Source organism: Eucalyptus grandis, chromosome 5 (assembly GCF_016545825.1).
Source record: "Eucalyptus grandis isolate ANBG69807.140 chromosome 5, ASM1654582v1, whole genome shotgun sequence".
NCBI lineage: Eukaryota > Viridiplantae > Streptophyta > Magnoliopsida > Myrtales > Myrtaceae > Eucalyptus > Eucalyptus grandis.
The window spans coordinates 33,186,831-33,212,417 of NC_052616.1; the positions used below are offsets into that span (position 1 = coordinate 33,186,831).

Below are 25,587 nucleotides of genomic sequence, written 5' to 3' on the forward strand. Positions count from 1 at the left end.
AATAAGTACATGTTTCATTTATATATTTAAATAAATGATTGGATGGGGCTAGACCTCATCATACTCACACACGGTGCTCGATTATTTGGCTCGATTAGCACTTTGCACGCCCGTCGCCCAGCTTTAATTAGCACTAACACATTTGTTATTTTATTTTATTTTTTGGTTATGTTATTAATTTTTAATCAATTCAAAGGTTACGCTACAAATAAATCCTTAAAAATGTGATATCACGCCTTAAAGTCTGACTTGACTACTCTAAAATCCGTCTTCATTGTTTTACCCAATTCGAAGCCATATTTTCCCAACATGTAACTAATATGTAACTACCGTCATATGCCAACTCCTATAATATATAGTAGTAATGACATGGTCATCTTTTTACCCAAAAGAGGCAATCTCAAACAAAAACTTAATATTAATATATATATATAAACTCAACAGAACACAACAAATATTATTAGACATATCCAAAACACAACCGCCAAATGCCTCCTGTGAATAGCACTGTCATCCGACTTGCTGCTAGTTATAGAACTTGAAAAGTATTTCAAAAAGAATGATATGTGAAATCACAGCTTTGTATGTCGATTGACTTACTATATCCTTGTTGAGCAAGAAATGAACTACCGGCATTTTGATAATTTCATTTGATAAAAACAATTGCATTTTGTTTGTAGAGATGATTAATTGAATGTTATCTTTTGATAATTTTCACTTTTTTAAAAATTAAGTGATTAAGCTATCATATGAATGTGTGTTTGTTTGAGTGAAAGTGTCTTTCAAAACTAGATTTCCGAATTTTCACTCGTTTGATTTATCAAAGCTAACTAGTCAACCGAAATTACTTTTGATTACTGAAAATATCACGCATAAAATTAGAAAAGTGAATTTCTTAGTCTCAAAAGTTGAAAACACTTTCCAAAATTGCTCCTCTTGAAATTATTGATATTTTAATTTATTTTTTCTTTTATTTGATTGTTTTTCTTCTACCTCCATCAATTGCTAGGCCTTGGCAATGGCCAATGACTAGCCACAAGCGTGGATGAATGAGGCTCAACTTTCACCAGATCCCTATGAGGTCAAGCCTCGCTTATAGCTTGTTGCCAGTCGTCATCAAGGCTCGGTGACCAGTGGAGGAAGAAAAGAAAAAAAAAATTAAAAATCAATTTTTTTTTAGTCTGAGATAAAGTCATAAAATTAAATCATTTTTAAATGAGATTCAAAATATAAAATGTTTTCAATCACATATCACCAAACAAAAGAAACCTATCCATTTTCCTTGAAAATGATTTTTCGAAAAGCTTTTTACCTTTATCATGAAGTTTTCCCCTTGGTGAGTACCTCGTGGCTTCTAATCAGTGAGATGTTGATCATTCACTTTGCAAGAAGAATTTTCCCGCACTCTTCACTCATTTGAATTTTCCTGCACTTTTCACTCATTTTGGCTTCCAACTAGGATTCCTCGGGTGCTTATTCATTCAAGCTATTGGTTTTGATGTTATGAATTAACAATGCAACTCTTTCTATTAAGATCAGGGTTTTTTATATTAGTCATATCATTTGATAATAATATTAAAGTATTTTTTTCTTTTGTTATTGCGACTTGATTTTCATATAATAAATAGACTCAAGAAAATTGAATAAATTCTTTATATTTGAGTTTATTGCAAAGTATTTTAATGACCTATTGACCAAATAAAGTTATTGTATGTCACAAATGATCTTTTGACAGGTGAATTTTGAGGCCTAAAATAATCTATTTTTGAAATTGAAAAAATAAAAGGAGTGAATAGTAGTTACTTCCGAATGTTGACCGAGCAATCATTTTGAAAGATGTTATCCACGGGGCCATTACCAAATGTCAATTCCAGAGAAAAAGCAAAAAGAAAAATCAGAAAAAAATTGACTTAATAGCACCGAACACCTCAATAGGCACATTTGTCACAAATCGTTAATCTTTCTTGTGCGTCTCTACAGCATATATCTCAACCTGATTTTTATGTCATAAAAAATCTAAACTATATATTAGTGCACTTATAACATATTTATTCCCCAAAAATCTAAGATTTACCTTAATTCAAAGTAAAGTGATATGGGTTACTAGTTTTGGTTAAATGTGACAAAAATATATCGGTTTGAGATTCTTTATAATACTAAAAATATTTTGCGATAAATGTGTTACGAGTGCACAAAATAGGTTTTTATTTTAATTTTAATTTGTGATATTAGTGTAAAAATTCCTCTAATGGGCACATGCCAAAAATGTATAATGCTAGTGAAGAGCCCTGAATTTTCGCTTGACTCAACATTGGAAATAAAGTAGTTCCCTCATGAAGCTCAATATTCTCATGAAAAATACAATGAGTCAATCGTTAGTGTAGAAATATTTCACATGATAAAAAGCTCAAAAGATACTATGAAAATTGTTAGAGATAGTTTCCTATAGAAATTTTTACTGTTATAATTAATTATAATATTTCTTTTGATTCTTTGTATATCTCAATATTTTGCATATCATTAATTGATATTAATACAAACATATATAGAAGTTCCATATTTCCCTATTCCACATATTTTCTTTTTTTTTTTGGGTGGGGGGATGAATCCACATATTTCTTATCTGATGATGAATTTTATATAGACATCTTATCAAGTTTTACCAATTTTTTGAGTCATGTCTAAAAGCGAAATTCAGGAGAAGAACAAATGATAAATTGGGTATCTAAAAAATATGTCTCGCAAATTTAGCTATGTAATTCGATTTTAAGATGTGAACTATTATATAAAAAAGTTCATTAACCGCTTTGCATTTTCCCCAATGGGCTTTCAAAGTCTTGAGCCAAACGCACCATTTATTCAACCTCCAATTACATGTCCATGTTAAAATACTTAGTAATAACATCAAATTTCACATAGGTAAAAGATCTAACTATACGGATTTTAAACTGATAATGAGGTTTAGAAACATATTGCTTCCACGCTTTCATTTTTTAATAAAAATGACAAAGTGAAATTTATAGTTGTTGGCAGAAACGGATTTTGTCTCGAGAAAGAAAAAGTATAAATATTCTTAAGTGAACGAGGACAAATTGGAAAAGAAAACGAAAAGAAAGGAAAAGTATTTTTAAACCATCCGTATAACTTGTCATGGCTCAAGAAGGCACGAGACCAAAAACCGTGGTTTAAAAAAACTTTTCCTCTATATATATATATATATATATATATATATATATATATATATGTTTAATGAGAACAGAAATTTCATTTCACAAACAAAGCATTACAAATTCCCATCATCCTTGTACACCATACAACCAGAAAAAAAGAAAAAAGAAAAAAAGAAAAACAGAGGATACTAGGAGAGCATCCATAATTCATCTATTTTGACAATAATAATCATCATGATACAAACTGTAGGTTTACATCACTAAATTTTAAAAGAATAGTATAATTATGGTTAGCCGTCAAAGTTGACTGATGTTTTGGCACATTAAGTCTATTTTAATAGTCTGATTTAGAATTTACTTTTAACCATATTTTTCCACACTCATGTTAATCATAGATGGAGGTCATTATGAAGTACATTTACATCTCCTTGGTAAGATTGTTTAAATAGTTTTTCAAATTATCTTGTTCATGTATTTTATTTTTCTTCCAATTTGTAGAAAGATAGATATAGATAAATTAAATGTGGAGATATATCATCTAATTCTTGGGTAGTTTATCTAATTGTAATGTACGAAATAATTGATAGTTATATTGCAATTAATTCAAGAAATATGAAGATGTATACTTTAATTGTGAAACTGTAATATCAAGTGGATAACTTTTTCATAAGTTATAGTGATGACTTATAGTTTCAATCATTATCTGTAATTACCATGAGTATCAAATTTACGAAATATAAGTTAAATTTATGTGATATTCCATATTTGAATTACCATTTATATAAGTTACCTAAATATTAAAATATTTATCTCTCAAGATAAGCATATAAATTGAGTAGGGACGACAGGGTTGGAGTGAGTCTATTTCTGCCGTGCCCCACTGAAATTTCGCTCGATGCCTTGCCATTTTCTTCGTCATTTGTTTCTTGTGGGAAGAATCACCTTACACAGGTCGAAACCTTGTTGGGTGATTGTCTTCTCCTTGTGCCCATCCCTAGTTTACTATTGTATATTTGTGTGTGTGTAGAAATGAAATGTATCATTACATTAACAAAAAGCTAAGTCGTTCTTGTAAATTAACTAATTATATTAAACATGAGCTGTCCCTTATATACAAGTTAAGCTCTTTACATAATGAGTAATTCTTGTTTGTATAGCTTATTTTTAGTGAATACAAATTTTTGTTTCTCAATTTTCTTAAAAGAATAGTGGAACACTCTTAATAATGACTGATTCACAAAGACTTACCATGGGGAAATAACATTCATCTTGAATTCACACACTTGAATGTTTTGAAATTATTTGGTGTCCATCCCTTAGATGTCAAAATAGTTCTATTCTCAATATTACTCCCATGATTTGCCCTTTGTAGTGAAGGTACAAACTATTTAAAGAGAATATTTGCTATGGGAGAAAAATGTCAATCATGTTTGTCTCCACTAAGTCAATTCCTATTTTTATGGCAACTTTCTCAACCACGTTCTCCTCCACTTTATGACATTCCAATTGATGAAAGAAACTACCAAAAATATAGAAATTAGCGAAAACCATTCAAGTTTACCCTCGAAATGTAGAGCTCTTTCTACCTTAATGGTAGACCTTCCCACAGAAACCTTGACCCCCACCGATGATTGCCACCATCTTCCTTCTATCGTCCTTCAGATAACCCATTTCACTTTCCCATCGTTCCATTCCAATACAGGTTATGGAACTCAGTTGTTCACCATACATCTCTTCCCTCAATTAGCTATTACCGCTTATTTCTCTCTCATTTCTCAGACCCACCTCACTTCCCCAAAGAGGGACCATCACCATTATAATCGTGTCCTTCACTTTCTCCACCCCCATCTTTTGACCATCAAATGCCTCAATTGCTGCGTCAGGTTGCATCCTTCGCCAGTCACAATTCCAACCTTGTAGCTCCTGGCAGCTTTGCATGCGGGATTGTCAATCTGGATTGCCTTTCCAGTGAACCCACCTAGTGCAGGACTTCTGATGGATTGCATTGAGCAGGAAGAAGATGCACGTCTCGTCGCACTCTGCAATAGATTAGGCCAACTATGGTCAGAACAAGAAATCGAGGTATGGGATGACGTGGCCCCAACAGAAAAACTAGAGGAATGCAAACTTATACTAGTGGGTAAGCTTCTCTCTAACCTATCCATTAATTTACAAGCATTTCAAAATACAATGAAAAGAGCATGGAGAACTAACCAAGTAGAAATATCTCAGCGTGAAGCTGGCCTATATGTTTTTAAGTTCAACACTGAAGGGGAAAAACACAGGGTATTGGAGAATGGTCCTTGGCTCCTCTCGAATCACCTAGTGATTTTAAAGCCTTGAATCGAATACTCCCCCTACATTGCTATGACTTTACAACTTGCGCTTTATGGGTTCAAGTATTTGGGCTTCCTCTAAAACGGTGTATGGAGAGTATGATCTACAAAGCTGTGAGACATGTCGGTAGAGTGTTGGATGTTAAAATTGAGAGTAAAGAAGGAACCACCCTCAAAGTTTGGGAGGGCTAGAGTCGAACTCCGACCGTAGGAACCGCTTAAAACAAGCAAGTTGATCAAACTAGAAGACAAGAACATCTGGCTGGATTTTCGATATGAAAGGTTATCACACTATTGTTACTCGTGCGGAAAACTTGGTCATTATGCTATGTACTGTAAAGATTTTACTTTTGATGAAGAAAAAATGGAAGGGAAAGATAAGATGTATTATGGCCAATGGCTGCGCGCTGAAGTCTGGGAACATAGTTTGTTTTGGCTAACCTTTTACAAGACACAAGACAAATGGGAGGAGGTAACAGAGATTATACCGGAAATCCCTAAGTCATCCACCCAATTGATACCTGTGGAGCCTCAAAGAAACAGAACAAACAAGGAACTCATGGAGCTACCAGCAAGGAGCAAACTCAATACCAACACAGAATAGATAAAAAAAAAAGTCATCAAGAAGACAAACCAATAGAAGTTGCGGCTACTATGTCAAAGTCCTCTGCACCCAAACAGCTTGAGGATAGTAGGGACTTAGTAGAGAGATCCACAAAATTCAAGAACTGAATAGCACACGTCTGAACACCATCGCTGGCCCTATCAAGAAAGCTAAAAGACATAATCCTTATGGGATGCGAACTTATATGCAAGAGGGGATAGATGAAACTCAGCTAATGAATACACCAATTTTTGAGGTGGAGGGTTCCAGAAATTGGGCTTTGGTGGCTGGCCCTAAAAAGCCACCAAGGGTGGAGGGTTCTAGAAATTGGGCTTTGGTGACTAGCCCTATTAAGCCACCAAGTGACAAATGAAGCTAATAAGCTAGGGTTAAGGTTTGGGCAATCCCTTGACAGTTCAAGCACTAAGGGCCCTTATGGCTCAAGAAAAGCCCAGCATAGTGTTTTTGATGGAAACAAAAAATTAGAAAGTGGTGATCCAACAACTTCAGAAGAGACTGAAATTCCCAAGTTGTCATGTGGTGAACACTATTGGTTTGGATGGAGGTCTGGTGGTGTTTTGGAATGATCAAGTTTCCCTGTGTGTAGATCGTCACACTACGGATTTCATTGATATGATTTTCAAGGATGTGAATTGTGGAATACTAATGCGTCTCACATGTCTTCATGCGCCAGCAGTGTATCAATAAAGACAAAACTTATTGGCAGAATTGCGACAAATCAGTTCCTCTAATACCTTACCGTGGGTTTGCATTAGAGATTTCAATGAGATCATCTATCATTTGGAGAAAGTAGGCAAGAGGCTAGCTGAATCACATCGAATGCATTCATTTCGTGAACTTTTAAATGATTGTTCAATGATGGATGTGGAAAGTAAGGGATGTGCCTTCACGTGGGTAAATAATAGAGAAGGGGAGGAATTTGTTAAAGAAAGGTTGGACAGGGTGCTTTGTACCATGGAACGACGAGTGACATTTCTGGAAGCTGAAGTTTTTGCCTTACCTGCTCTGGGTTCTGATCATAGTCCGATACTCTTAACCACTGAAGTGACCCCAGTCAAAAGAAAGAAGTCATTTACATTAGAAGCTTTTTGGATACAAGATAAGGAGTGTCGTATGGTCATTACAAACTCTTAAGCATCCTCACAGCTTGAACACCACAAAGACTACCCGCAAAGTTAAAGGCCGGTCTCATTGGCCCTTGCTAACCTGGAGTCGATCGAAATTCTCCAAGGGCCATCATCAACTTAATGCATTGAAGCAGCAAATTTAGAATCATATAAATCAACCTAGTGGCCACTATGACAAAGTGATGGTTAGCTGACTGAAAGAGGAAATAAGACAATTATCGCAACATGAGGAACAATATTGGCGATGAGGTCAATGATTAACTAGCTTCGATGGGGGGACAAGCATACAAAATTTTTCCATGCCACCACTATCCAAAGGAGGCAAAGGAACCGAATAAGTATGTTGTAGGATGAAAACCAAGAGTGGATTTGAGACTATAAGCGACTGAAGGAGATGACGATGGATTTCTTTGAAGAATTGTATAGATCAGTTGGACATTGTGAATTTGGGCCTATTTTGGCACAATGTCCATAAGTCGTAACGGAGAAAATGAATAATATCTTAACAGTTGCGGCACTCAAGAGAAAGTACAACAAGCAACTTACCAATTGGGTGCTACTAAAGCTCCTGGGCTAGACGGCTTAAATGGATTATTTTACCAGAATCACTGGGATATTCTACAGGAAGACATATTCATCACAGTAAAAGACTTCTTTATCTTAGGAGTGTTGCACCTAGATTTCAACAGAACAATCATTTCCTTGATTCCCAAGATACCACACCTAGAAAGGCTGAATCAATATCGTCCAATTAGTCTATACGATTTCGTTTATAAAATCATGTCCAAGGTGCTAGCTAACCGTTTGAAACCATGGTTGCCTGAGTTGATATCTACGGAACAAAGTACATTCGTGAGTGGCGGACAAATCCAAGACAACATACTAGTGGTCCAAGAGGCACTCCATTAGCTCAAGATTAGAAAAAGAAAGATAACATTTCAGGAAGTATTGAAGCTGGATATGCAAAAAGCCTACGATCGGGTGGAATGGGACTTTTTAGAGGAATATCTACTCAAATTGGGATTTCATGTCAAATGGGTAAAGTGGGTGATGCAATAAATTACAACGGTTTCCCTCAGTGTCAAATTTAATGGAGAACCCTTAAGCTACTTTCATCCATCAAGGGGCTCAAACAGGAGATCCTCTCTCCCGTACTGCTCATCCTGGCGAATGTATTATCCACCTTTATCAAACAAGCCATCGACATGGGAAACATTAAGGGAATCAAATTAAACAGGTGGTGTCCTACCCTATCTCATCTATATTTCGCGGATGATGCTATCTTTTTATTAGATGGAAAACTCCAAGAATGTCAGAATTTAGCAAATGTGCTTAATCAATATTGTTTAGCTACGGGATAAGCTGTGAACCTGAATTGTCACGCCCCGAATCTCGAGCAAACTAATATTCCGCCATGGTCATGCAAATGCGACATTCCCAAATAGTGTCGCCGACCTCATTAATTTATTATTGTGCTAGTGGAACGTATTATAAAACCCCTGACAAAAACTCACGGGATAGGAAAGCAGGAAACCAACTCATTCATAAACAAACACGCTTTCAAAGGTAACCACACTAGGGTTTACATATATACCAAAAATGGGCAATTTACAAAAGGGATCAGTCCTATGACCACTAGTCAGACTCGTTCTTCGATCCCACTTCTGATTGATCAGCCTTCGGGGGTTTCACCATCTATGGTCGTGAAATTTTGGCCAAAAACGGGGTGAGACATTATCTCAGCAAGTTCAACCCCCTAAACCCTTATTAGAAAGAAAATACACCTAAGGGTGACCTAGCCACACCACATAGAGAACTTACTTTGCCTCAGTTCCCTCCTGTAAATTAGCACGATTCAAATCACTCAATCATAGATAATAATAGGAACTTAAACCACTTTGAACGCCAACAAGAGTCCGGATTATAAGACTAAATCGTGATGACATGTCTTGTGACATCCTTGGATCTCATATGCATTGATTACACTCGACTTATTTGTACTTCAAGAATTGTAAAATAAATTTCAGTCAAGCAGAGTCATAAGAAACTGAGCTACTCAGCTCTATTTATCATAAACTTGATGTCTTTACACGTGGGGAAGATGATATTGAGAGAGGGGGATTTCTACAAAAAACACTATAAACCACGAATACAAAATATCCCGCCTCTCCTTGGGTAAGTACATGTTGTTAAACAAACAAAAACAAAAGTCTTCCCACACGTCCAGCACTTCTCTGCCACCTCCTACTTCGCAGGACTACCACCCTACCCCGGTCCATCTTCATATAGCGTCAAGGGTCCCACCAGCCGTCCATCTACCCGAGCGTAAAGGACAACGAAGACCATATAAGCTGGCCCCATAGACGCCCCTGTATCTATTGTCAAACATGAGGTGTATTTGACAAAGACTACTCCCGGGAAATGTCGGTCCAGGAAATCCTCTTACCGCCACACAAAGTCGGCGGAGGAGCCATAGAGGATGGTCGTTGTGGCGGGTGGGGTAGGCGGTGCGATGGGAGACATCTTCTACTCAAGAAACAATATAATAACAAGTGTGAGTTTTTATTTTAAAAACTCAACAAGTGGGCGATTAGTCCTATCTTGGATTGGCCAATAAGGGTCCGCATGAGAACATTTCTTGGCTGGGGGACAATTTTTTTCAGAAATAGTTCTTTTCTATTTCTATTCTGGGGGAACAATTTCTATGTAAAAAAACCCGTTTGATAACTACACAAAATTTTTACTCTAGAAATAGAAAAAGAATAGAAATGCGTTTGGTAAAAAACAGTTTATTTTTTATATTTATTTGTGTTTTATTTTTTCCGGTATACCGTGGCCACCGCCGGACGCCGCCGCCGCCGCACGCGCTGCCGGCGGCCGCGGGAGGTGGCGGCCGATGGGCGTCGGCGGCGATTGGCGGCGGGAGTCGGCCGGCGGCGCTTGGCCGGGCGGCGGCGTGCGGCGGCGGCGGTGTCAGCGGCGACGTCGTCGACCGGCGGCGGCGGCGTCGGTCGGCCTCGGCGACCGGGGCGGTGGCGCGGCAATGGCCGGCGGCGGCGGCGATGGCCTCCGGCCGCCCGGCGGCGACGGCCGGGTCGGCCTCCGCCGCCCGGCGGCATCCGGCGTCGTCCAGCGGTGACCGGCGGCGACCGCGCGGCCCGGCCCGGCTGTCAGCGGCATGACCGGCGGCGGCGGCGATCGCGCTCGACCGGGCGACTGCGGCGGGGGCTGTCGGTCGGCCTCCGCGACCGGCGTGGCCGGCGGTCGGGCCGGCGGCGTCCGCGTCGCCCGGACTGGCCGGCGACGGTCGGTTGGCGACCGGCGGTGGCGGTGGCGGGCGGCGACCGGGCGGTGGCGACGGTCGGTCGGCCTCCGGCGGCCGGCGGCCGGGCATCCGCGGCGTTCCGGTGGCGTCCGGCGGGGCCGCGGTGACCGGCGGCGACGGCAATCGATCGGCCTCCAGCGACCGGCGGCGGCGCGGCCGGCTGCCGGCGGTCGGTCGGCCGGCGGCGGCGGACGGGTGGTGGTCAACGGCGGTCAATGGTGGTTAGCAAGAGAAGAATAAAAAAAAAAAAAATTCACTTATTTCTTAAATTTGTTCCTGAACAAGAAGCAACTTTTTTACTTCTCATTTCTATTCCAAAACCATTCCGGGCTAACTTTTTGTTCCCTAAAAAAAACTAACTTGCCGTTATCAAACATGTTTCTATTCTTTTTTTTGTTCGGGAAGAGAAGAATAGAAATTTTTGGGCTGGGAAGGTTACTATGCAGACCCTAACAGGGCAAATAAGTAAACAAAATCATCAATTTATTTAATCCACAGAAACCTAGCTGCAACAATCATCCAGGGGGAGACGACACTCCACCCTGAACCCCCCGCACCTAACCTGGTATCACGAGGTCTCATGAGAAGCTGTTCAACCCTTCTCAGACCTCTAAAGATAACACCATTACTTCTTTTCACCCCTCTCCAGGCATCCCGACACTCGAGGTCTCACATGGCTCACTAGCCAATCATACATTCATATTTCCACCTTGTTGCAGCACCAACAATCTCAGCCAACTAAGAATCCAATACAAGAGACAACAACTAATACATATTCTCGGATCAAGCAGTTTATGGACAAAAGGAGCAGCTTTGTTCACAGACATAGAAAGTACATCAATCATTATCATAATATCACGAAATTTCAGTATGTTATAAAAGGGACCTAGATTAACATTTTTCGTGAAGGAACCTAAGCCTAAATCTCAGTGTATTAAGAGCAGTAATTTGTTGTCTTCTCCTCAAAATTCTGCAGCAACTCTCAGATTTAGTATCTACAGAAGAAAATCGTTTCACCAACCAACATTTGTCCGTTTCTTCTCAAATTTTAATATGTTACTCCTAAAGATGTCATTTACAACTTTCATCAAGGACACGAAGTCAAATTTTAGATAGATAATTACAGAGAATTCGAAGAACCATCAAAAGTCAGGCCGTTTTCTACATAACAGTTTCTCTATTTTAAAATAAATTGCTTCTATCTACACGTTCTTGTATTCATATAACTATAACTATGAGTTAAACTGAATCTAATGGGTGTTATCTTAAGTTAAATGGTTATTTTCCTCATCTTCATCTCTAGAAATTAAAGTGACACAATATAAACTAATTTCTATCCATGTTCCTTTAAGACAGAAAACATCCAATGCTTTTCTCTTCATTTCCAGCACAATCAAACCATTTGTTTTACTATAAATTCATCATGTAGCATCTCAACACACTTACACAGCATCTAGGAGTAGTTATAGTACATTTTCACTCACTTAGAATTCTTCCACGGCAAAAGCCATAAAATTTACAAACAAAGAGGGTCTAGTAAATCTAGTTCTAGGAATCTATACTGAATTGCAAACTAAATTGCAATACTCCAACCACGTGCGAATCTTAACTCAAGAACACATCAAAATCACGAGTTCTAGATTACATATTAGTTTCATTTTTAATTAAATTTGATGGAACTAAACTAGCCCTCCTTCGCGCCTAAAAGAAAAATGAAAAATCTAACACTTGGCAATTTCCCTTTCGATACTACTACCCCTCAATCACCCCCATCCTCAATAATCGTGACCAAAACTTAGCCCAAGGGAGCCACTCACAGCGCTTGGGGTTCGTGGGTTGCCGACCTGGTTAGAACCCAACACCATATCCCACTGGCAATGGCTGAACACAAAAACCATAATCTATTTTAACCAACTCTAATCAAGAATAGCATTTCATTACTTAATTTTGAGTCCATCGACCCAAAGTTCCTCAACGATAACAAAAATAATAGCCCCAGAAACATCGTAATTCTCTGGATACAGCGACCCGCTGCTCAATGAAGGTCGAACCTAGAAAATGGAGTTGAAGAAACGTGTAACAAAACAAGAATAGAGAACGCACGCACTAACGGTTCCCTCTGGTTTACCCATATCGATAGGACTCCAAGAGCGACACCTCGTCACAACCGAACAGCAACCGGCTTCACCAACTACCGATCCCAACCATGGACAGGGCTTTACTAGCCATCCCCTGCACCCCCAATCGCAGCTACCCAACCCTAAACAACATGCAGCACCAAGCGAGCAAATTCAGGGACGCGAGACTATAAGAACAGCTCCACTTGCCTGGATCCTTCGTCAATGGAAGGGAAAGGAGGTGTCGGATGGCTAGGCTTTACAGCCGGCGTTGAAGCTTTGATCGGAACCGAGCAAAGAACGATTACGCTATTGGATGAAGGCACCGGGTCGTGAGGGGCTGAGATGGGTTAGGCTCGGTGGAGACGAATAGAAGTGAGAGAAAAGGAAGGCGGTGTCTCGGTAGAGAAAACGCAGATGAGGGTGGGTTCTTCGTAAAAGAGAGAGAGAGAGAAAATGGAATACGTGTAGCCTCCCCCCTTCTTCGACAACATCTGGACGCAACGTGGGGAAGAGCAAAACAAATGTTTCTCTTAAATTTTTTTATTTTTTTATTTCTCCCCCTCTTTTTTTTTTTAATTTCTTTATTATTTCTACTATCACATGGGGGAGAAGTGGTGGGGTTTCGTATATTCTTGCTTTACGGGGAAAAGTCTTTTGACAATCTTCTTCTTCTTCTTCTTCTTCTTTTATGACTAAATTTTTCTTCTTGAGTTTTGATTTATTTTTCTGGGTTATTACTATTTTATTTTATTATTTATATATATATACATATATATTTTAAAGTCTTAAATATGCTTAATCTAACTAATGAAATTTTGGGCGTCACACGTCTCATACTATGCCATATGATTTCGTCCCATAATCCGACCCGTTAATAACACTCAACATGCTATCCAATTGTTATTCACTGTCACATAATGGCATAGCCTACTCGCAGTTCGGCTATCTACGACATTAATGCCGGTATCACTTCTCCCCTTGGAGCGCGGCTTCCACTACGTTGACGGCATTCCTAAAAGAGCATAGATCCAAAGGCCTAGCCTCTACTGCGACCCGCATCTGTTGTAAAGGGCATCCCATATAGGGGCAAGTTCGGCTCAACAGCCTTGGACAACTTCCTCTTAATTATCACACAATAAAATCATATTCAACCCCAGGACACTTTGCATTTCACTCAATACTTCCATTTAAAATAGTGATTTCGGCCATTTTTCTTCATATTAAAAACATCTGAGAAAGTAATTGTGTGTGTGAGTACATAATCAAATTCGAACTAGAAAAACTAACACCATTCTTTTTCAAACCCCACTGCTTGATATAATACTTAAAATCCATTTTTTGTGTCAAATCCGACACTTGGAATTTTCTGAAAAAAATTATATACTTTTCACAATCACCACTCAATTTCACAATTCAGCAATCAATTGCACAAATTATCACTCAATTTGCAATATCCACTCATCAAATTAATAATCTTAATACACAAAGAACGATCAAGAAATTCTGAGAAAATAAGGTCCCAAAAAAGAAATAATTTTCGAAATTTAATAAATAATTAATTGTATTACGAAATTAATTAAATAATAATATTTTAATAATTTCGAATAAATATATATTATTAAATTATTTAATAATTTCGAAATACTTAAATAAATCAAAAATAAATTCCTTTAAGTCACATCAAGGCTTATATTAATATAAACATTCACTAAGCCTTAAATTAAACACACTTTAAGTTAATTAAGCACCTTAATATAATCTACACTTAAATAAATTAAACTAACCATCTAATAACACTTAACATAAACTAAACCTTCTTAAGTATAATTAACCCTCTAATCAAGATTTAGTGAGCTAAACTTTCCCGATTAACGAACTGATCGGACCAAAACGACGGAGTCGTCGTGGGGATCGATTTTCTCCAAGGCGGGCCAAGCATTCGGGGTTGGGAAGCCAACCAAAATGGGCCAAAACCATGTTGGAATACCCATTTTTGTTTGCTTTTTGTCTCGTCGCGGTTTGAGGCCGAGAAATGGTAGATCTCGGTGTCGACTTAGGTCGAAAACGAACGGAGGAGCTGCAGCGGTGTTGTGCGGCCGACGACGGGGTCTCACAGTGGCTGGAGGTGGCTAAATGGCTCTGGGACGGGCTGATGCAGCAGCTGCGACGCAGAGGCAGGCGATAGGGAGACGGAGCCGTGCGGAGTAGTGACGGCTGTGTGTAGGGATGAACGGTGACGGGCGGTGGTGGAGGTTCCTCCGGCGGCGTATGGCTTCGACGAGCTTCTCGGTTTGCTGCTGGTTTTCGAAGCCTTCAAGGCACACCAAAGAAGGAGGAGAGACGGTCGAACCGCAAGGGGGAGAGAGTGAGGCGGAGGGCTACGATGGCAACGACTTCGGGCCGTGGCCGCAACGGCCGCTAGGTTTCCGCTTCGGGGCTTCTTCGATTCGGGTTTCAAGCCCCAAGGAGAGGTGGAGGAGAAAGGGTCGACGGATGAAGGGCGGAGCGGTGAGTTGGATGACGGCGAGTAGGCGCGTGGACCTTCATGTGCGGACGGCCAACGACCGCGACGGCTCCAGTGACAGCGGCGAGTGGTGGACGAGCTGGGCGTCGGGCTAGTTGGTCTCACATGGCTGGCTTCTCCCCTCCCAAAAATTCAAGAACAAAACTCAATGAAGAAGATGATGGAGATGGGGGAAGTGACACCCCACCTTTTTGGAATTCAATCTCCACCCTCCATGTGTCGCCATCCTAGCCACTCTTGCCCCATCTCATGACATCACTTGTGATGTCAAAATCCACTAATTCCAACCTCCCACAACCTTATTCCAATAGGTTTAATTTCATTTTCCGCCGTGGCATGAAATCCTGTACATTAAATTCTTCAATTCCAATCAATCCACTTCCAATTGAGTCTAATTAAAGTTCATAAATTAATCCAATGTCACCACACTTCAACTCACATATTTACTTGACTATAAAACCATCTTAATCTCAAAAATACCACCAAAAGCGGGCCTACCAATTTTCCGAACCAAATTAACCATACCTTGATTATTTTGCTGAAAAACTCGGCTTGCATGAAAAATCTTCCAAAGATGAGTCAATGTTCCTAAAATAATTTGTGACACACCCAAACTTTCAATTTCTGAATTCGATCTCAATTTACAATTAATTTCACTCTAGCACGCTAGTAGCGCGTCCTAATCTTTGGGTAGCTTTTAGAAATTTTCGTGCATTTGACCTGTGGTTGATCAAACCACAATGTACATTTTTGACACATTGGCGACTTACGATTGTCTGGGTAATCTCAAGGTTTCAAATACGGACACAAGGTACTCAATTGACAGAAAAGTCGGTCTAGTGCCAATCGACAAGAATTGTGCAATCTGGTGGAATCACCCACACTTGATCACATGCCTTTGTTGAGTCAATTTATCTCCGGTCTCTAATCGATTTTTAATTGTGTCGTAATAACCCTTGCAGATTAGCTCAGTCGAAAGGTCGCTTCTTGGTCAAATTCTCAAGTCTAATGCATTAGAATCTCTTAACGGCTTCACTTAATAGACTATTTTTTACATAAGTGGCCGACTCAAGGAAAAGAACTATATGCGTGCCAACAAAATACCCGTCTCAATTTATTGAAAATAGAATTGGAAAATCAGGATGTCATATGAATAAATCAAGGATTTTTTTAGTAAAGATTATCCTATTAGATTGCAAGAAAACATGGCAAGAGAATTGAGTACCTATGCTTGGAAAGATTGGTAAATACCTAGGCATACCGTCTGATTGGGGAGGCTCCAAAAAGGAGATGTTTGCCTAGATTAGGCGAGTGAATGCTAAGTTGGAAGGGTGGAAAGAGAATTTAATTTCCAAAGGCAAAAAAAATCCTAATTAAGACAGCAAGCACAAGCACTCTGCAAAGTATGCTATGTCGATATTTAAAATTCCTGTGTCTATTCATAAATCCATTGAACAGAAAATAACAAGATTCTGGTGGCAAACTAATTGTAGCAAGTCAGGAATCCACTGGAAGAAATGGGACATAATCAAATGCAGTAAGGAAACAGGAGGGCTTGGCTTTCGAGACTTAATCGCTTTCAACAAAACTTTGTTGGGTAAACAGGCGTGGCGACTCCTCCAACGCCCATCCTCCCTGTGGAGCATAATCTTCAAAGGAATTTATTTACATTCTAAGGACTTCTGGCATGCATAAAAAGGAGCTAGATCATCTTGGGGTTGGCAAAGTTTGTTGATGGGCAGAGATTCAATATCAAATCAACTACAATGGTCGGTCGGCGACGGGCAAATGATAAGAGTTAGAGAAGATAAATGGCTATCAAAAGGTATTATAGGGGGGCCTGCACCTAGAGGAGAACCTGTGAAGGTGGCATATTTCATTATTCCAGAACATAGTATATGGAATGTTCCTCTACTTCACAACAGTTTTGACGACCAAACTATTGAGGAAATTCTTACCATCCAAGTACGCACCCAATCCACATCTGACCAACTCATATGGAAAGGGACGCAAACCGGTACTTATACAGTGAATAGTGGGTATAATTATATCAGACATACATAAAACAACAACATTCACAGCATAGCCTCCTCATCCTATCAAACCCCACGGAAACTCTAGAGACAGCTATGGACCATGAAGATAGCCCCTAAAATTCACATATTCATGTGGTCCTTATGCCATAATGCGTTGTCTACAAAGGAGAACTTGTATAATAGATGAATCATCCCATATCCGGTATGTAATTTATGCTAAGATCAACTCCCAGAAACAGCATAACATATTTTTCTATTATGCCCATGGATGCAAGGCATTTGGTCACACCCACAAGTCAAAATCAAGATACCACAACAAGGAGTGAATAGAATAGATGCCTGGCTTGCGGATCGATAGGGAATAGAGACCTCTTACCTAATTTGGAGACTCTAGCATCCATCCTATAGCAGATTTGGAAGGCACGTAATCACTTTGTCTTCCGTAAGTAACGCCTAGATCCGAGCAAGTGGTGGAGGTGGCTTTGGCAAACGCACGGATCGCTGCACCGCGATTGGCTGGTGTCGAAACCAAATGAAAACCTTACAAACTCAAATCTAGTGTAGCGTCCACCAAGCTTGTGTAGTGAAAGTGAACATTGATGGGGTTTTTCCAACGGCAAGCAACAAGGGCGCGATAGCTTACGTGTGCCGTCAGAAAACTCGTCAACGACTTCACCAGCGGCATCCAAGCTTCTTCGGTGCTGCAGGTGGAGGTATTAGCGCTAACCCTTACCCTTAAACATCTGCTGCAGAAAGGGAAAGAGCACAAGAACTTACTGCTGGAGTTCGATTGTTTGATACTTGTGGTTACCGTGCATAACCCCAGTTTGACGCCGTGGGAGATTCGCGGTCTGTTTGCTGAGTGTGCGGTGTTGATCTCCCGATTCTCCAACCTTTGGATTCAGCACTGCAGGAGAGAGGCCAATTGTATCGCCGATTGGGTTGCTAAAGCCCATGGTCGCTACACCCTTCCCTCAAACTGGACTATTTCACCTCCCCCACCCCTCTTGGATCTGTTATGTTCTGGCACCCTGGGTAAGGGTTGTCCTATTTTGCTAGTTTGAATATAAAACTCTATTTTTGACCAAAAAAAAAGAAGAAAGAAATTGACAAAGGTTTCGACCCAACTTTTTTTTTGATAAATGTACTTTATTTTTTCTTGGTGCATAAATCCTTCCTATTTTCGGCTTGGATCCCTACAATGGTTAAATTGAATATTAGCTAAGTAATTTTTAATAGTGTGATTAAAAAAAGACAAATAAATTTAACTAAATAATTTTTAGTAGTGCATTTTTAATTGTCTTTTCTCTCGTGTATAATGCTTACATATCTTATAGGTTACTTAAATTGAATACATTAAGAAAATCATATATTTTTTCTAAAAATATATTATAGATAATAACGAGTCATTTCACTTCGCAAAAAATATCTTTACTTTGAAAAATGAAAGCAACAAGAAAAAGTTCGTTTTTTGCTGTTTAGAAATAAAGTCCACTTTATTTATAATGAAACTGATATATATATTATATTGGCCGGTTTGATAATGAAAATGATTTCCTATAAGTGAGTTCTAGCCCCCCAAAAAAAAAAAAAGATTTACTATAAATGAATCTATACTGTTCTAAGTAAATTATCCCACCAGCCAAACAGACCCGCAAACAAGAAGAGTTTCGCCGCAAACGAAACCCTAGCAGTGACTCCGAGCGCCTATATATAACCTCTATCTTCCACCTTCCTCGTCCACTCCTCACCTCGTCGGCCTCCTCAAACCCTAACTCTGTCGCCGTAATCTCTCTCTCTCTCTCTCTCTGTGAGGAGCACCATAGCTAGTTTCTGTGTAATGGGTTTGCTTGATGGTGCTGTTGTTTTTGGCCTATAGGAGCGCTTCCTTGCTTGATCGGGGAGTCGCTGTAGTGAATTATATGCATGTGTGATGATGGGTTTGTTGTGGGTCTGTATGTTAATGGTCATTCTGACATGAGTTTTGTTTGTCGTCGACGGATGAAGCAGGTGGGAGGGCGAAAATGGCGGTGCCTTTGCTGTCGAAGAGGATCGTCAAGAAGCGGGTCAAGCAGTTCAAGAGGCCCCAGAGCGACCGCAAGATCTCTGTCAAGGTATAGGCTTTCTCGCTTTTAGTTGGTTTTAGTACACGTTATGTTTTATTTTATCTTGTTTCCCCTGTTTTCGCTTGTTTGTTGATTCATGGTTCTTGCGATTTCCTGGGTTGTTTTCTTTTTCCGAAAATTGCAATCTTGGAGGTTTTGTTTTCTGCTTAGTCTCGATGCTTTTGCCCGCCTTTTTATGGGCTTGGGGAATACCGTATTGTCGATTTGGTCCGACGTTGTTTCGCAGAGATAGATGATGATAGTGTTTTGTCGCCCCAGTCTTACTTGCATCTGTTGATGCACGGTGGTGATTGACATTTTTATCTGATATCTAAATGTTTTTATTTATTTTTTATTTTTTTCCATTTGGGCTTTACATTTTTCACAGCCGATGCTTATTTTCTTATCTTCTAGCCTTCCCTCTCTAGGTGTTTTTGTTGCTGTTAAGATTAATTTTGCTTGAAACTGGTCTTGTTTTATAAATATAGAGTGAATGCTGGGGAACGTGATGATAGATGTTTTGACACCCAGTCTTACTTGCATCAGCAGATGCATTGGTGGTGATTAACACTGTTCTGATTCTTGATTACCCTTCATCCAAATTTTCATTAATTTTTTTGAGTCTCTTGAAAATTTCTGTCATGCTCTTCCATGCGAGTAGTATCGTTCAGATTTTTTTTTGTGTGTCCGACTTCTGATTAGATTTTATTTTGAATCGTGGCTCAATGAAGAAACGTTAAAGGATTTGATGATAGATCTTTGACACCCAGTCTTACATGCATCTCTTGATGCATGATGGTGATAAGAGATCGACTATCTGATCCCTAGCTTATAGTGGTGAGAAACTGGTTAATGGGGTGCTCACTGTAGAAATTGTTATCATATTTTTGAATGGACTATTTCCACACTACATTAACTCAGTGCACCCAATTTTATAGATCCCTTTGGGGCATATGCATTGACCGATCATGCGTCTCATTTGATTAAATGAGGACATGCAAATGCTTTGCACATTACTAGTGTAAAATTAGTCGCAATTACATTTCTTGGTTTTTGACACTAAAGTATTCGTATGCTTTATTTTTCCTGGACAAGGTTTTGTCTAAGAGTCTGTAATGGGACATGATGATTTGTACCCAATAATTCTGCTGTTAGATGATGAATATTAACATGCACTACCATCTGATCCCATTCAGTACTAGAACTTTGTCTTCAAGTGTTTGTCATTTTTTCACATAAACTCTCTACCGAGTAAGTTTTTTAATCATTTTTTTTTCTTCAGTTGTCCTGTCTAGATACTCTAGGTTCCTTTCTTTCTGCAATCTATGATGCAAAACGTCCTATTATCATGATTTTGCAGTGATTATAACTAAAATTATCACCATCTTTCGGCTGAGATTGCAAACCTTATTATTTTCTCGTTTCATTTGTTCTTTATTTTTTTTGATTTTGGTGTTGATTTTCTTGTCTTTCACAAATGAGTTTCTGCCCATGGTATCTGATGTCCAGATTTAAATTCATTATGTAGCTGGACATTTCGTTTTTCTGGGCAAAAAGAAAATACATGAACAGGTCTTGCGACACAGTTAGCTTAATATCTACTGGCTAACAGTTACATTATCCCTGATCACATTTCATATCCATCTGACATGGTCTTTTAACATGGCCATGCCTAGTTTTTCACTCTTTTTGTGTTTCGAAATGTAAGATTTTCTCGATTGTCTTGTTAACCATGTAAGATCTGTGGGGCTGGTTGTTAGCCATGTAAGATTTGCGGGGTTAGTTTTATTGGCTCTCACCATACTGTTTGTGTTATTAACAGACAAACTGGCGTCGGCCCAAAGGTATTGATTCCCGAGTAAGAAGAAAATTCAAGGGATGTACTTTGATGCCAAATATCGGTTACGGATCGGACAAGAAGACCCGCCATTATCTTCCTAATGGTTTCAAGAAATTTGTTGTGCACAATGCGAAGGAGCTTGAATTATTAATGATGCATAACAGGTACTAGATGACTCCCAGTTGCATAATTGGCTTGTGAAGCTGTTAATCTACTTTGCCATCTTAACATTAATAAAGCTGATCTGTTTGTTCCAATTGTTTAGGACGTATTGTGCGGAGATTGCTCACAATGTCTCCACAAGAAAGAGGAAGGAGATTGTCGAACGAGCTGCACAGCTTGATGTCGTGGTTACGAACAAGTTGGCTAGGTGCGCAGCCAAGAGGATGAGTAGATTTAGAGTCTCGATTGTGTTGGAATTATCCAGAAGGAGAACGATCAATTTGTTTTGCGGCTTTTGCCTTGGCTCTGCGCTAGACTGCAGAGTAATTTTTGTTCTTTTACATGTAACAATGTACCTGGATAATGGGTTCCTAATTGAGTGCCATTGCTATAAGTATGGCTTTCTTGAAGATCAAGTTGCAGGAGTTGTATAGGGATGAATGTGTAAAGCCGATGATTTATTATTTCTTCATTTGTGCGTGCGGCTCTAATGCAAAGCAGATGAATTCAACAAGTGGGAGAATGCCGTCATTTGGTCGGTTCTTGAGAGAAGTTGCCTTATTCCGGGTTATTAAGCATTTTCTGTCATGTCGTATCCTCAAGCGACAGTATAAGCCTTTTCTTACCGTGACCTTGTCATTCTGTTAAGTCTTCATTTTTTGGTGATTGCTGGTCCTCTCCCCAGAAATAGGGTGCATGATCAATTTCAGTTGGATAATGTCCATTGGTTACAAAACCAATGCTTTTGCTTGCATGATTGTCATTGATCATGGGGAAGCAGCGGTTTCAACTAATCAAGAAACGCAGAACTAGTTGTGAATGATCATCATTCATGAGCATTATTTCTTCAGGCAACTCAGCACAACCATGCAAAGGCAACTCCAGGATGGTCGATGCGTAGTCCAGTTTCGCAACAGTCAGCTCTTCTCTGCTCAATATATTCGCCTCTAGGATGTCTCCAACCGCATGAGGAAATGAATTACTCGACCCAGCGATTCAAGTGTTCTTCCACCACGTCGTCCAGGGGCTCTTTCCCCTGAAAATTTCCATGAGCAAGATTCAATAGCTGTACACATTGCCTTGCCTCTTGTGGAAACAAATTGGCCCGAACCAAACTCTCCACTTGAAACATAAGCTGTCATGGTTCGCCATCTAATAGGACATTGCTTGGTCTCAAATCACAGTGAACAACGGGAGTCGAATACCCCTCATGCAGATATTCGGGTCCAGACGCAACATCCATTAGGATATTGAGTATCTAAGGGATGTCTAAGTGGTACTTGTCTCAGTGTATCCAGTTCCAGAGGCTTCCATTTGGCATGTACTCCAGGATCAATGCTCTGAAATCGAGGTTACAACAGCTGCTCCAGATCTTCACGAGATTACGGTGGCGAATGTCCTCAGAACCTCACATTCTGCTTTGAAACTCTCCTACTTCCAAATCAAAGACCTTCACAGTGATGGTTAGGCCATCCAACAAGTTGCTTGGACTAAGACCATTTGTCGCCTGTAGAACTTCGTAGTAGCTTATCCTTCTTCTCGTTGTGAGGGTAATCGAAGCTTCCTCTGTTAAAAGCTTTCAATTTCTCCTTGCCAAAAGAAACAAGGCAGAAGAGTTCTTAGCAGACGTGATTTTGTAGTCTGTGATCTATGGATGGCAGTGACAGAGCACGGAGGAACTTGTGGATGAGGGTCGCCACAAAGAGCTTCATTTCCTACGAATGATTGAGCCGGAAAGTTTGCGAAAGGCCATGTGAAGGAATCTCCCTAGATAAATGGTTGAAAAAGAGGTTCAAGTATTTGAGGTATGACCAACGACCTGGGGCTCGGCCCGGTCAGGTTATCACTTTGAAACATGTTCTGTGATAGAGGGAAGTTCAACATTTTTTGAAGGTTGTCAATGGAGCTAGGTATTTCGCCCAAAAGTTGGTTTCCTGATAAATCTACGATGGTCACTGCCTTCAGATTTCCTACTCCGAGGGAAAGATCGCGGCTCAGAAAATTTCTGGACATATTTAAACATCATTATGTCATTTAGACTCCATAGGGAATCAGATATAGTGCTCGTGAACTGGTAAGAGCCCTAGTGGAGTTCTTTTAAAGAAGTAAGGTTACCGATGCACAAAGGTATTGATCCATTGAGCTCGTTGCTGCTCAAAGATAAGAAAGCCAAGCTCGGGATGTTACAGATGTCTTCAGGAACCGGTCCTTGCAGCTTGTTGTCCTGATGATAGAAGCCTTGAACTTTCCCTGTCCTTACGATCATCATGGGAGTAGGGCTGGCTGTCAACTCATTATCTCCGACATTGAAGAGGGAAGCCACTTAAATTGCCGACCTCACTAGGAATGCCACCAATGAGCTTGGAATTCCCCATGGAAAGCCACTCCAGATTACTAGAGAGATTCCCTATTGATGAAGGAAGGAAAGCGTCCAGCTTGTTCTCCTGTAGATTAATCCTTCTCAAACATCTGCAATTATCTAAAGCGGTGATTATGCTTAATCTATCACTTGAAGGTTCACTGGTCAAATTATTCCCGGCCAGGCTTAACCATTGAATGTACTTCATTTTGCCGAGTGAGGAAGGAATAGAGCCAGAGAATGAGTCCTGGGGCTGGTCTAGCGAGGTTAGTAGGGAACAGTTGGAGAGAGAGCTTGGGAATGGGCCTGGTAATTCGTTCCTGCAGAGAAAAAGTTGCGTAAGATTTGGAATAGAGAAGCCGATGCTCGATGGCAAAGTACCAATGAGAAGATCCAAAGTCATTGTGATCACTTGAATCATCGATATGGTGAAGATTGCCACACAGATGGGCCCCAGAGAAGCTATTGTTTGTTTGGCTCAGGACCTGCAAGTTCTGTAGGTTCCCAATATCCAGCAGTATTTTCCTGAAAGTTTAAATAAAAGAGGAAAAAATCACGGAATTCATTAACTAACATTGTTGAAGATAACTTAGTATCTGCAAGTTGGCTTGACTGGTGATGCTGATAGGACAAATGCAATGGAATTTCCAGATTATTGATGGGTTGAATTGCAACCTCAAGACTTGAAGCTAGAGCAAGCAACACTGTATTAAATCTTAAAATAGTTGTTTGTTAGGAGACACGCCAATCAAAGTGTTCGTGCCTAGATGTAACCCCTTAAGCATAGTCAAGTTTCCTAGCTCTCTAGGTATGGTTCCTGAAAAATTATTCATTGAAAGGACAGAAGCTGAAGCTACTTGCATTCGGACAAAATGGATGGTATCTCTCCACCGAACTGATTTCAGACAAGTACAGTCCTAGTTAGTTCGAAAGATTCCCACAAATGTTCCAGGGAATGTCACCAGATAAGCGGTTGTAGCCAAGATCGATGTCCAAAAGTATTCCCTGAAAATGGATGACGGCATCACACCTGAGAGCTGATTGTCACTGAGGTCGATTGCCTTTCAGCATGGGGATGTTGAAAATCGGTGGCTGGATTGTGCCTGCTAGCTGGTTTTTGCTGATATCAAGCTTCTGCAGTGTGGACACATTGCAAATGGACTCCAGAGAAGCCATTAACGTTCAAGAACAGGTACTTGAGCCGCGGCAGGCAAGCCACGGTGGGATCATTGGTGATGTAATAGGCTTAATTAATATCAATGTAATAGGCCTTGGACTTTTTTGGTATCTTTCCTGATTAAAGAGTACGTCATGCAATTAGTCTCATATTCCATGATGAAACACTCTGCATTGAAATCTTCATCTAGCAGAAATCTCTAGTGCATGGCCTCTACACTTTCAATTAAAAGGAAACTATGATGTTTATTTAGAATTTTAAAATGTGCCCTCCAATACTAAAGACCAACTCTGATGCAATAAAAGTGATAGGAATGCTCACTGTATCACATGTCATGCGAGACTACTCAAGATATCGATATGAATTAGCCTTCCGATAATCAAGGACATGGATATCTGGGTAATGCTTTTTACCAAGACAATTGTCTCCCCAAACACAAATTCAATTGTGACAGTAGATGGTGGGCCAAAGTGCTCACTCCCAAATACAAATCCAAGTTCCTCCTCCTCATTATCGTCGGTCAAGAATCTTGCATCAGCTAGGAAGTCGGTGTCTTCAAATTCCAAACTAATGACCACATTACTTATCCCAAAACCTAAATCATCCAATATAAATTCAGCACCCTCCAAGCCAACCATATCTAAAGTTTCCTCACGCTCATCAACTAATTCATTATTTACT

At 39.9% G+C, this 25,587-nt stretch overlaps 1 protein-coding gene and 5 non-coding genes across 6 annotated transcripts; all 6 read left to right on the forward strand.

Annotated features, from left to right (window-relative positions):
- The first annotated feature begins 18,896 nt into the window (after positions 1-18,896).
- On the forward strand, positions 18,897-21,672 carry LOC104445142 (60S ribosomal protein L32-1). Its single transcript, XM_010058965.3, is given in 5 exon segments — positions 18,897-19,048; positions 19,274-19,377; positions 21,191-21,372; positions 21,474-21,577; positions 21,580-21,672. Coding segments are annotated over 4 exon segments (399 nt in total). The 5' UTR covers positions 18,897-19,048; positions 19,274-19,287; the 3' UTR covers positions 21,603-21,672.
- On the forward strand, positions 19,618-19,699 carry LOC120294208. Its single transcript, XR_005551699.1, has one exon. It is a non-coding gene; the product is annotated as a small nucleolar RNA U31b (small nucleolar RNA).
- On the forward strand, positions 19,870-19,950 carry LOC120294213. Its single transcript, XR_005551703.1, has one exon. It is a non-coding gene; the product is annotated as a small nucleolar RNA U31b (small nucleolar RNA).
- On the forward strand, positions 20,110-20,192 carry LOC120294210. The gene has a single exon (XR_005551701.1). It is a non-coding gene; the product is annotated as a small nucleolar RNA U31b (small nucleolar RNA).
- Positions 20,484-20,560, forward strand: LOC120294194. Its single transcript, XR_005551685.1, has one exon. It is a non-coding gene; the product is annotated as a small nucleolar RNA Z195/SNORD33/SNORD32 family (small nucleolar RNA).
- On the forward strand, positions 20,686-20,771 carry LOC120294195. The gene has a single exon (XR_005551686.1). It is a non-coding gene; the product is annotated as a small nucleolar RNA Z196/R39/R59 family (small nucleolar RNA).
- Positions 21,673-25,587: the final 3,915 nt, after the last annotated feature.